Source organism: Rhincodon typus, chromosome 2, assembly GCF_021869965.1.
Source record: "Rhincodon typus isolate 14 chromosome 2, sRhiTyp1.1, whole genome shotgun sequence".
In the NCBI taxonomy this organism is placed as follows: Eukaryota; Metazoa; Chordata; class Chondrichthyes; order Orectolobiformes; family Rhincodontidae; genus Rhincodon; species Rhincodon typus.
In genome coordinates, this window is record NC_063333.1 from 97,613,082 (window position 1) to 97,625,413 (window position 12,332).

At 42.0% G+C, this 12,332-nt stretch overlaps 1 protein-coding gene across 3 annotated transcripts in view; it reads left to right on the top strand.

The window, feature by feature from the left end:
- Positions 1 to 12,332, top strand: part of skap2 (src kinase associated phosphoprotein 2) — a 259,416-nt gene that overhangs the window by 154,417 nt on the left and 92,667 nt on the right. For all 3 annotated transcript variants that reach the window (XM_048613889.1, XM_048613882.1, XM_048613874.1), the window contains exon 8: positions 7,675 to 7,738. In XM_048613889.1, the coding sequence (XP_048469846.1) occupies positions 7,675 to 7,738 (64 nt within the window). The remainder of the gene's footprint in view (positions 1 to 7,674; positions 7,739 to 12,332) is intronic.

Here is a 12,332-nt window from a genome sequence, read left to right on the forward strand (position 1 = left end):
GGTGGTGGCTCTCCCATGTATCTTTGGCCTTTGTCCTTCAAAGTGGAAGTGGTCATGGTTCTGGAAGATACTATCTGAGGATCTCTGTGAATTTCTGCAGTGCATCATGTAGATAGTCCACATTGCTACCTCTGAGTGTTGGTGGTGGAGAGAGTCAGTGTTTGTGTAATCAAATAGGCTACTTTGCTCCAGATGGTGTCAAGCTTCTAGAGTGTTATTGGAGTTGTATCAATCCAGGTGAGTGGGGAATACTCCATCACATTCCTAACTTGTCCCTTGTAGATGGTGGACAGACTTTGGGGAGTCAGGAGGTCAGTTACTTGCCAGAGTATTCCTAGTTTCTGACATGGTCTTGCAACCACTGTATTTACAGATATTTTCTAACCAACCTGATCAGAGATGGCATTACACACCTCTTGAGTAGGTGGGACTTGAACCCAGGCCTCCTGGTTCAAAAATAGATACACCAGTACTGCACCACAAGAACTTATTGTGTTAAAATGGCTAGTCCAGTTCAGTTTCTGCTCAGTGGTATCCCCCAGCATGTTAATACTTCATTGAATGTCAAGGGGCTGTAGTTAGATGTTCTCTTGTTGGAGACGGTCTATCCTGGCACTTGTGTGGTGCAAATGTTACTTGCTATGTGAATAACTAGATACGTTGAAGGTTCAATTGAATTAGTGCCCACTTGCCTTGACTACGAAAAATGAAAAGAAAAACTGTAACATTTCTGCTCCTTTCTGTCTAGTGCTGATTGTGTACACAGGGATTTTCAGATCTGATCTGGCATAGTGAGCACTTCTCTTACCTGCGTTCGTACAACCTTATGGGAATAGCAGTGTAGGTCTTGTGTAGATCAATGAATCAGTATGTTACTAAGTCAGCATCAGCAATCACTCACTATTAAGTCTGACTGACTGCTGAGAATACTTTGTATCGTCTTTATGGGTCCTTGTGTGGCTGATGATCCCAGAGCTGCATCACCGACTGCACATTTGGCAGGAGTTTCTGGGAGGTGGAATGTTCCTTGACCTTGAGATCACTGACATTCCTTTCTCCAATTCCTTTTTCATCCTTCCTGTTGCAGACAGGTGTTCTCATAGAATTGTGTCCCTTCACACAGAAGTTTCCTCCAAGTCAGTTTCTTCTGATGACTGCCTTATACGCAACGATAATGGTATCAGTATGGATGTCACAGTCATTGGAGACTGTCATCCATCAGAGTTTGAATGTGGCATTCGTAGATTGGATGCCGTGTTGAATCTCTGCATCGATGTCAGACTTAGATGAGATGTGCCTTCCCAGGTAAGCTAAATGGGCCACGTTTGGGAATATTCTCCATTGATCTTAATGAAGGGATGAACCGAAACTTGACCTGAGACAAGCTGGTAAAGGATTTATGTCTTTTTGAGGTTGAGGCTGTGGCTGAGACCAGTTCCTTGGTATGTTTCCACAAAGGTGTTAAGTGAAGCTTGAAGATTTTCTCCCCAGAGAGCAGAGATGACATTGTCATCTGCATATTGAAGTTTCACAAGTGAGGCCTGTGTCAGTTTCTTCTTGAATTTCAACTGGTTGAAGTTAAAAAGTTTGCTGTCCATTCTGTAGACAATTTCCACACCTCTGAGAAGCATGTTCTTGACACGATAAAGAATAGTGGCCATGAAGATGAACCAGAGGGTAGGAGCATTGATACATTGCTGCTTGACCCTGCCATGACCTCGAAGGATTCTGTCATATTACTATCGCTGAGGACCATCGCCGACATCTTGTTGTGGAGGAAACAGAGGATGTTGATGAATTTCACTGGAAAGCCGGCCTTTGGCAGGGTCTTCTGTAGTACTTCCCAACTGACTCAGTCAAAAACCTTGATCAGATCGATGCAGGCCATGTATAGTGATTTCTGTTGTTCTTGGTATTTTGATTGGAGTTGCTGAGCAATGAAAATCATGTCCGTAGTTCCACAAATTGGTTGGAATTCACACTAGATTTCAGGAGGATTTCCTCAGCAACTGGGCAAAGGCACCTGTCAAGGACTCGGGCGATGATTTTTTTTCTGCCAAAAGAACTTTCCTCAGTAGTTCCTACAGTCCACTTTCTCTCCTTTCTTGAAGGCGGTTGCATTGGAAGCAGCCCTTTGTCCCAAATTTTCGGGCACAGTTGCTGAAGATGGTAGGTGAGCTCTGCTCCTCTAAGTTTGAAAATCTCTACTGGAAAGTCATCTGCTCCAGCGGCTTTTCCAGTCTTCATGCGTCAAATAATGGATTCAACTTCTGCCACAATGGGTGGGAATCCAAGATCATCTTTGGAGAGTTAGGCATTTTCCTCAAACACGTCCTTGTTGATGAGGCTGATATTGTCTCTGCCTCTCAAAGAATGCCATTCTTACTCCGCATCAATTTTATACCAAAGTTTTGTGTCCATATTTTGTGCCTTGGTGGCACTGAAAATAACCCAGGTGTCATGCTTATCGGCAAAGAGTTGCAACTCCTTTGGTTTCTCAAGCCAGCACTGGTTTTTGATTTCCCTAGTTGTTCTTCGTAACTCTGCCTTTGCTGTTTGATGAATTCTCCTGTTTGCCTTGCTGATGATGATGTTTTGCCAGACACACACAGCTTTCCTCTTCTTGTAGCTGAGGTTTTGGATAATGTGGTTGTTCTCATCAAACCAGTCTTGGTGTTTCCTAGACTTGTAGTTGATAGTTTCTTCCCAGTGTGAAATGATGGCTTTCTTCCTGCATTCCAATAAAATTAACTCTGGAGATTTTGCTGAAGATATTGTTAAATGTTCGCTGGTCTGCTAGGCTCTTGAAGCCACTCAATGTAGAGCTTGTTTTCTGAATTGGTTCTTCACCTTCACCTTCTGGTGACATTCAATGAATGTTGTGGAGCGGATGTGCCAGTGTTCTGGGTATCACTTGTCTGCTTTGGTAATGAGGACATCCCTTTGGTCTCTGGATCACACAATGATGAGTTGATAATCTGCCAGTGCTTTGATGTGGACACCTCCAAGAAGTCTTGAACTTGTCTTTTTGGCAAAATAGTGTCGGTGGTGATCAGCTGGTGTTCTGCGTATTTGGTGAGTATGAAAATTCCTTTGGAGTTGCACTTTCAACTGTTCCCTTTCTGATGGCCCTCACCAAAATGTTGGTGAGTATGCTGTCCAAGTGAAGTAGAAGCCTTCTTTGGACTCATTATTAACATCAAAGGTTAGAGCACAGGCACTCATGGCCTACAACTCAAGTTGTAGACGGAGAGTCATGAGGTGATCAATGATGCCAGGAGGGAGCTCCAAAGCATGGTTGTCGAGTTTGTTCTTGATTGCAAATCTAATTCCATACGTCCTGGGTTGATCCTTTGGTTTTTCCCTCAGTTGCCTTTGCCTATTCTTCAAGTCTCCTGCAGGGAAGCAATATCAGTGCTGAAGTGCATGAGTTCATCAGCCACAGGGGCAGTTATTCATTCTGTAAGATTGTTTTTCTCATTACCTGTGGGAGATTGTACATTCCAGGTTTGAAGATCAAGTTTCCTGTTGGTTTTCAGACTGCAGGTAGATGACCCCTCTGGATCCAGTTTTTCAGCCAGGTTGGTGATGGAATGGACTATTTTTACAGCACCTTTCTAACTTCTTCCCCAGTCTGGGTGAGCAGAGTGGATCCCGAAGAGGTCTGCTGAGTCGTGCAGAAAGTTGACAAAATGCTCTTCTGTTCCTATTCCAAGAGCAAAATGACTGAGTCAAACTCCATCACTTACATGCCAGTTGAAAACTAGGGACATTGAGATCTCTCAATTCCGTCCCTGTCACCTCTCGCCGATCACTGCAGGGCTTGTGGGTTATTGAATTCTGCTAGGTAGATGCCTTGTGTAGGACATCTTTTAACATGGGAATGCTGCTGCATTCTAGTGACAAGGAACCTTATTTAATTGGGGATCTCCCTACTGCTGCTGCCTTCATCTACCGTCTCAGCCATTGATATTACACAAAAATCTTCCATTTGGATCACTGTTGAGGACTTAGTTTGGATTGCACTTTGTCTAGTTCCTCACCTTCAACCTTAGGTTTATAGATGGCTCAATCATGAGTTGAGAACTCCCTAATGGCATCACTCTCTTGGGATCAACGGAACACTCAAGCTTCTTCACCATTGCAAGATTTCAGTCCACATAAAGGATACCATTATTTATTAAATTGCGTTAGAGCATAGGTCACTGTCTCCAGAGGGAGATGGGGAAGAAGAGTGAACAATACAGAATCAAACTTTAAGTTAACGGTATGAAGTCAATTTTGTTTGGACCATGCCCCAAGAAACTCCTTGGTCTCTGCCCATTTCCTCAAATGGTTCATAAATCTGTAATTGGAGAATTTCACTTCTGTCACATTTCCCTTCATGGTCTTCCTTAAATGTGTTCTCCCCATTCAATTGGAACTTATCTCTGGTGGCCTAATGGCAAAGGTCCCAAATCCTAATTACTTGCAACGCTTTAATATTTCTACAGTTTCTGTATACTACATGCTAAATCCGTTAAAGTTTTGTAACCCCATTGATTGCAGATTCTTCATCTGTTTGCAAAACCTCTTTAACTCAGTTTAGAGGGTATACATGCAGATTATTGAATTATGAATCAATACAAAATTCAAGATTGATTTCAATTTATGTCCCATTTTGATGCAAAAATCTCCCCTACCTGATTGAAAAATTAGGTGAGACAGCTGTGTATCAAATGGCAAGTGCAGACTCAAAGGCAAAGCATAATAAACTGTTGTTAAATAGTTTAATAGTTTTAAATCCAAAAATGTTCTCTAAACAAGATATTATTTTATCTTTCTAGCTTTATTTGCCTCTCTATGGCGTTGGCTGACATACTAAGTATTCCCAGCATTTTCTGTCCTTGCATTAAGATTGTCATGTTTCTAAATCCTGGCCAAAAAAGTTACCTCCAACATAGCTGAATCTAATATTGTCCTTGTTTTGGACACTTGAACCACTTTATTTATTTAACACAACTTATCCAAGTGCTCTTATCAGTGCAGCTTACAAAGGAACACAGAATTTGGTTCGCAGTTCACCTCAATTTCATTAACAAAATATTCCTTCTTAAAAAACCATGTGAATATTTCCAGAAATCCGACAGCATTTCCTGTCTATCTAGCTCTATGGGTCTGAGAAAGGATATTACCGGCAACAATCCACGTGTTGGAGCTGGGCAATTAGAATCTCCCTGTCTGATGAAGGGCTGACTCTCTTCCACAAAGGTGGGTCTTGCCAGGGCAGTCCTTTGCCTAGGTCTTGGGTTGCTTCACAGTCTTCCGCTATGAATCTTAATGTGACTGTTCTCTGAGGGGCTGGCTTCCTGGTGTGTGTTTTTATCCCCCTCGCCCAGGACCTTCCAGGATGTTTTTGTGGCCCTGGTCGATGGGGTCATGAGCCGGCTTCAAAGTATCCAGTGAGGTCACACCAACACCCTTCACTGTTGCCATGCTGCGGAAGTATAAGGTGCACGTCATCAGGCACTGGCTGGAAGAGGCTAGACCGTCTAATCGATACTTCTCGAGTACACAACCCTCAGGTGGTTGTAACTGGTTGCATCTGAACCTTGTGACCTCTTTGACCTTGGTTTCCATTCTTCTCTGTAACCGATAGCTCTTGGTTGCTGTTTAATTTAGTATGGCCAGTTTTTTTGTGATGCCAGATTACTCTGACTGTGGGACAGATTTAGAATGTCCAATTTTGGGCAGTGGCCACACTAACTTGCTGAACCCGTCAGATTTTATAAAAATTGCATTTGAGAAATCATGAGTTTTGATGTTTCTGGCTCACTTTTAGCCAGTCATAATGTTTCTGTCCCTCCCCCCTTTCCTCCAACATCCTCCTACCACATCTTCACCCCCAACACGCTCCCTCCCCCCTCCAACAAAATGCTTTCCCTGTAATAGTTTGTCAAATGGTAGCATAACAGTAATATTACTGGGCTAGTAATCCAGAGGTCTGGACTACTGATTCTGAAGTCTGAGGCTTGCGTATAGAATGGTGACCAGTGCACATCTGGAAACCCTGACCTGATTTCTATCTCTAGCTATGCACAGGAAGGAGGATAAGGCAGGAATCCTAGATACTAATGTTTAGAGGTTGCCAACACAAATCTGGATTTAGGCACTTCAGAACTGCTGCAATTTGCAATGAGTTAGTCACATTTTGTAAGCCTTTCTAAATTACACCTGACCAGGAAACCATAGATTGGAGATGAGTAGAGTCTAATAATTGAGTAAAAATTGTATTGGCCCCACTACAGCTCATCATGAAATGGTGTAACCGGTTTGTATCTAAGTTTACTAAAATAATTGTTGATAGTGCTGTGGGTGGCACGGTGGCCCATGGTTAACGCTGCTGCCTTACAGCACCAGGGATCTGGGTTCAATTCCACCCTTTGGTGATTGTGTCAATTTGTGCAGACTCCAGATGCTGCCCTCACCCATGTCTTTGTTGTCTCCAGCTTTAACTATTCTAATATACCCCTGATTTGCCTCTGAAGTCTTTCCTAACATTAATTTGAAATCAAGCAAACTCTGCTCTGAATGGCCTAATTCACACAATGTCCTGTTTTCTCATAACTTGTGCTCGCTCAATTGCGTTAACTCCTTCTCATGTCATGTCTTGATTTTAAAATTCGCTCCCTTGTTTTCAAACTCTGCATGACCTTGGCTTTCTTATCTTTATAATCTTCTTTCATCCCACAAATCTCTGATGTGTCTCTACTCTAGTTCTGGTAATTTAACAATCCCCAATTTTATTGCTTCACTATTGGTGGCTGTGATTTTAGCTACCTGGGCCCTGTACTCTGGAATTTCCTCAATACACCTCTTTGCCTCTCCATCTCAATTCTTGTTTTAAACCTCCTTTCATCTGCAGTAGTATTTCCTTGTCTGGCTCAATTTTTGTTGCACCTCCTGTGAAGGACCTTGATGCTTTTAATGTGTTAAAGACAGCTTAAAAAGACAACAGGTCGTTCTCAGTCTTAGTGGATAATTATTGTTGTTACCACTGCAGAAGTTGGGCCAATGTTATCGCATACCTGTAAACAATAAAGACAATTCTAGATGACACTCTTCATGTTCTTATGTAACCATTTATTATGTAACAAAATTATTCTTGTTAATTAGTTTTAGTATTTTTTTTTGGTTGAACAACTACTAAAACCTTTACAGTATCTGAAAATGACATTCAACATAGACAATATATTTAATGGAATCTTTCAATCAATGGAATCTTTTAACGATACAGACTGCTGGTGTAATAATTTTTTGCTTCTGTTAAAAGCTAGTTTATTAAATTGTCAGGTTGAGTTGCTGATTCTAATTCTGACTAGTGCGTTTTGCTTTGGAGGGTCTGAAATAGCAGTTAAAAGAAAAAAGCCACTGATGTCTCTTAATTGCCAAGGGTAAATTTTGCTCATCAGCTTTGCATTTGACATTGATAAAGATGAACAGTATTCACATAGTTGCTAGCTGCTGCAAGGAAATAAAATTGTCATCCTCTACTTTAGTTACTTAATATTTGTCTAAGTTAATTTGAACACAATTATAAATGTTCTTCAAATAAAAAAAACTACTGAAGATAGGAAGCACAAATTTCTGACAGCATGTGTTTCTGACATTTATCATTCATTTTAAATTTTTCAGTTCGCTGCAGCTTCTTCAAATGAGGCAGAAGAATGGGTTGAGCAGCTACAATTTGTATTAAAAGGTAAGAGTTAAAACAGATATGGAACTAAAAGATTGGCAGGGCTAGTATGCCATTTTCTGCCTAAATCTGATTGCTGTTGTTGTACCTCTGCTGGTATAATGGACTTATTGGTAGCCACCTGTGGCGAATGCTAAACTTAACCAGACCCTTTAATCTAGTTAATGTTAACTTGCAAAGCAAATCTGCACCAGCATGCAACTAAATATTCAGCTCTGCTGTGCAGAATGTTCATCTAGTAATGAAATAGGCCCTGTCAGTTAAGACTTGAAGCACTTTTATTCCCGTAATGATCTTTCCTAAAACATAGCTTACGAGTGATAGTAACTTTACTCTAATTGCTTTGCTCCACGCAAATCCACGCATCCACCACCTGTCCTGCCCATTTGGCTATAACGTATGTGGGTCTCATCTTTGTCTGTTCCTACTCCTCCAGCACCTTCTTGCCTAGTTTCACTCCTCTATCCTTTTTTAAAGTCCATATTCTCCATTCCTCACTCAACCATCACCCTGAACTTCTCACTCAGATATCCAGATTCTTCCCTCCTTCAATTTCTACACTGAGCAAATTCTTGTTTTCATTGATTTCAGCCTCCACTTCAAATCGTCTAGCCCTTTCTTCCTTAATTCCATTGGTCTCCCCTAAATTTGGCCTCCAAATGAACATTCAAACATATTTATCCACCACTTGACCTTGCCATCTCAATGAGCCTTTCCATTTCAATTGTCTTATTTACAGAGAAGGCGGTCTCTGTTTACTTGTTTATTCCTCACTATCCCTATTTTCCATTCCAGTGTTATCTTATGTAATTGTCTCTGGAGAATGCTGCCCTCTGCAACACCACTGTTTAAGTCACTTACACTATCAAATTTCAGATGATCTAGCCTTTCGCACTCCTTTTGCCAAAGTATTTTTATACCTTTTACAATCTGTTCAGTTATCACCACTGCATAGAGGCTCTTGTCTTTGTAAAACTTCTGACTCTCTCTCAAACTTGTCATTTCCCAGTACAGCTCCTACCTCCACTCATTTAGGTCTGAATGGTGCAGACTATAGTACACATGGCCAATAATTGTTTTGGCCATTCCTTGCTATTCCAGCTGGACCACATCAAGCAACATTTAAATAATAGCAAAATAGTGCAGATGCTGGAAATGAAGAGTCATACTGGATTTGAAATGGTAAATTTTTCCCTCGCTACAGAGGTCACCCACCCGCTGAGTTTCTTCAGTACTGTGTTTTTATTTCGAGCAGTGTTGTGCCCTGCTATCCTCTTAACAATATTACTCCGTTTTTCTGCATTACCAACTTTCTATCAGAATCCTTGTTCTTGCTCATTAATACAAAATCCGTCAATTATCTTGGCCCTCCTAGATTTCCGTAAGCTTCTACAGCCTGTTAGTTTTAAGAACATCTTTGGCCACTTGTACATTCCTCACTCCCCTTGCTGTCATCATTTGTGGCTTGTCTTCATGCATATGGGCTTTATCTTTTGGAATTCTTTCATCAAACATTTGCTTCTCCTTTAACATTCGCCTTAAGGCTACCTGTTACACATTTTGGTGACTTATCTTAAGATCTCCTTTTATTGGCTCACTTATTGTTTCAGTTTGGACCTTTAAAATACCCTAGAATGCTTTCCTATATTAAAGGCCCTGTATTAAATGGAAATTGTTGGTTTAAGTTTATAGACATTTTGCCACAACAATCCAATTAGTCATTGCTATTAAAAAATTAATTAAATATTTTTCACTATATTGTACAACTTGATAGTGCTCTATTCACCAAATACCATCACCTTCAGCTCATGCTTATCTACAAATCCCTGTGTGAACTTGCAGCATTTCCTGCCTTGTATTCATGCTGCCCCTGACTCTAACCTTCTGTGGTTACATCTGCCACCTCAATCTTAGGTCCATTCCTAACTCTAACATATCTCTCTCTCTCTCTCTCTCTTTCTGTCTCTCTCACTCATCCAGTCACTCACTCACTCTCTCTCTCTCTCTCTCTCTCTCTCTCTCTCTGTCTTTCTCTCGCTTACTCATCCAATCTCTCTCTCCCTCTCTCTCACTCAACACATGAACACCACTTGCTCCCTGCACCCTGGACCACTTCCTCCGCTATCCACTCCATCTTCGAAGTGTCCTGCAGAATTCTTTCCCAGACCTAAGCAACATGCTATTTATTCTCATGAAACCCGTTTCGTCACCTGCATATCACTGGTGTAATTTTTTTAACTCATTCACAAGTGTTACTCAAAATGTTGGCATTTCTTGGCCATACCAAACTCCTATTGATATAATTGAGTGGTTTACTATGCCACTTCAGAGGTAAGTTTAAACTCACCCATATTGCTATCTGTCTGTCGTCACGGGTAGGCTTCGACTTCAGGATTTGGGCCATAAATAAAAGCTCAAACATCAACTTGGTACTGAGAAATGCCTATTGTTAAAAGTGCCATCTTTTGAATGAAAAATTAAACTGAAGCATCTGCTTCATTAGCTGGATGTGAAAGATGCCATGTTACAGTTTTAAAGGAGAAGAGAGAAGTTAACCTCTGTGTCCAATATTTTATACCTTGATCAATATCTCAGGAAAAAAAATCTGGTCATATGCCATTGCTGTTGTGGAAATTTGCTGTGTGCAAGTTAATGGCTATATTACCACAGCAGCATGACTTCAATAAAAAAAGTGCTTTGTTTTATTCACTTGTGGGTAATGGCACTGACTGGCCTGTGTTTATTGCCTGTCCCTAGTTGCCCTTGGGAAGGTAGTATGAGCTCCCTTCTTGAACCGTTGCAGTCCATGTGCTGTAGGTAGATCCACAATGCCCTTAGTGAGGGAATACCAGCATTTTGACCCAGCGACAGTGAAGGAACACCAGGTCAGGATGTTCTAGGCCCGAAACGTCAGCCTCTCTGCTCCTATGATGCTGCTTGGCCTGCTGTGTTCATCCAGCCCTGCACCTTGTTGTCTCGGATTCTCCAGCATCTGCAGTTCCTACTATCTCAGGTCAGGATGTTCAGTGGTTTAGAGGGGAATTTGCAGGTGGTGGTGTTTCCTTATATCTGCTGTCCTTGTCCTTCTAGATGGAGGTGGTCATAGGTTTGGCAGGTGCTGCCTAAAGATCTATGGTAAAATTCTGCAGTGCATTTTATACATTTTGTATACACTGGTGCTGCTGAGCGTTGATGGTGAAGGGAGTGATGCTTGTGGATGTGGTGCCAATCAACTAGGCTGCTTTGCCCAGGATAATGTCAAGCTTTGAGTGTGTTAGAGCTGCACCCATCCAGGCAAGTGGGGAATACTCCATCACACTCCTGACTTGTGCCTTGTGGATAGTGGTCAGGCTTTGGGGAGTCAGGAGGTGAATTACTTGCTGCAGTTTTCCTAACCTCTGACCTGCTCTTGTAGCTGCTGTGTTTATGTGGCAAGTCCAGTTGTGCTTCTAGTAAATGGTAGCCCCAAGGGTGTTGATAGTGGCAGGATTCAGTGATGGTAGCATCATTGAATGCCATGGAACAGTGTTTAGATGTCTCTTATTGCAGATGGTCATTGCCCGGCATTTGTGTGGCTTGAAAGTTACTTGCTACTTTTCAGCCCAAGCCTGGATTTCAACCAGATCTTGTTGCTTTTGAACATGGACTCCTTCAGTATTTCAGGAGTCACATGGTGCTTAATGTTGGGCCATCTTTGGAGAACATCACCACTTCTGACCTAATGATGGAGGGAAGGTCATTGGTGAAGCACCTGAAGATAGTTGGGCCTCAGACACTATCCTGAGGAGCTCCTGCAAAGACGTTCTGAAGCTGTGATGATTGAGGTCCAACAAACACAACCATCTTCCTGTGTGCCAGGTATGACTCCAACTAGTGGAGACTTTGCCCCCAATACCCTTGATTCCAGTTTTGCTCAGCCTCCTTGATGCTATTTTTAGTCGAGTGTGGCTTTCACACTAAGCACTGTCCCTTTCACCTCGCATCTGGAATTCAGCTCTTCTGTCCACATTTGAACCAAGGCTGTAATAAGGCCAGGAGATGAGTGCCCTTGGCAGAACCCAAACTGGGCATCAACCAAGCAGGTTATTACTGAACAGATGCTGTTTGATAGTACTGTTGATGACAGGTTCCATCATTTTACTGATGATCGAGAATAGACTGATGGGGCAGTAATTGGTCGGATGGGATTTGTCCTGCTTTCAGCATACAGGACATACTTGGGCAATTTTCCACATTGTCGGGTAGATGACAGTATTGTAATTGTACTGGAACAGCCTCGCTAGGGGTACAGCGAGCTCTGGAGCTGTCTTTAGTAATATTGCCAAAATGTTGTCAGGGTCCATAACCTTTGCACTATCCAGTGCCTCCAGCCATTCCTTGATATCACCTGAAGTGAATGGTATTGGCTGAAGACTGTGGTATCTGTGATGCAGGGAACCACTGGTAGAGGCCGAGATGGATCACCACTTGGCATTCCTGATTGAAGATTGCTGCAAATACTTCAGCCTTATCTTTTGCACTGATTGGGCTCCTCCATTGTTGAGGATGGGGATATTTATGGAGCCGCCATCTCAGGTGAGCTATTGAATTGCTCACC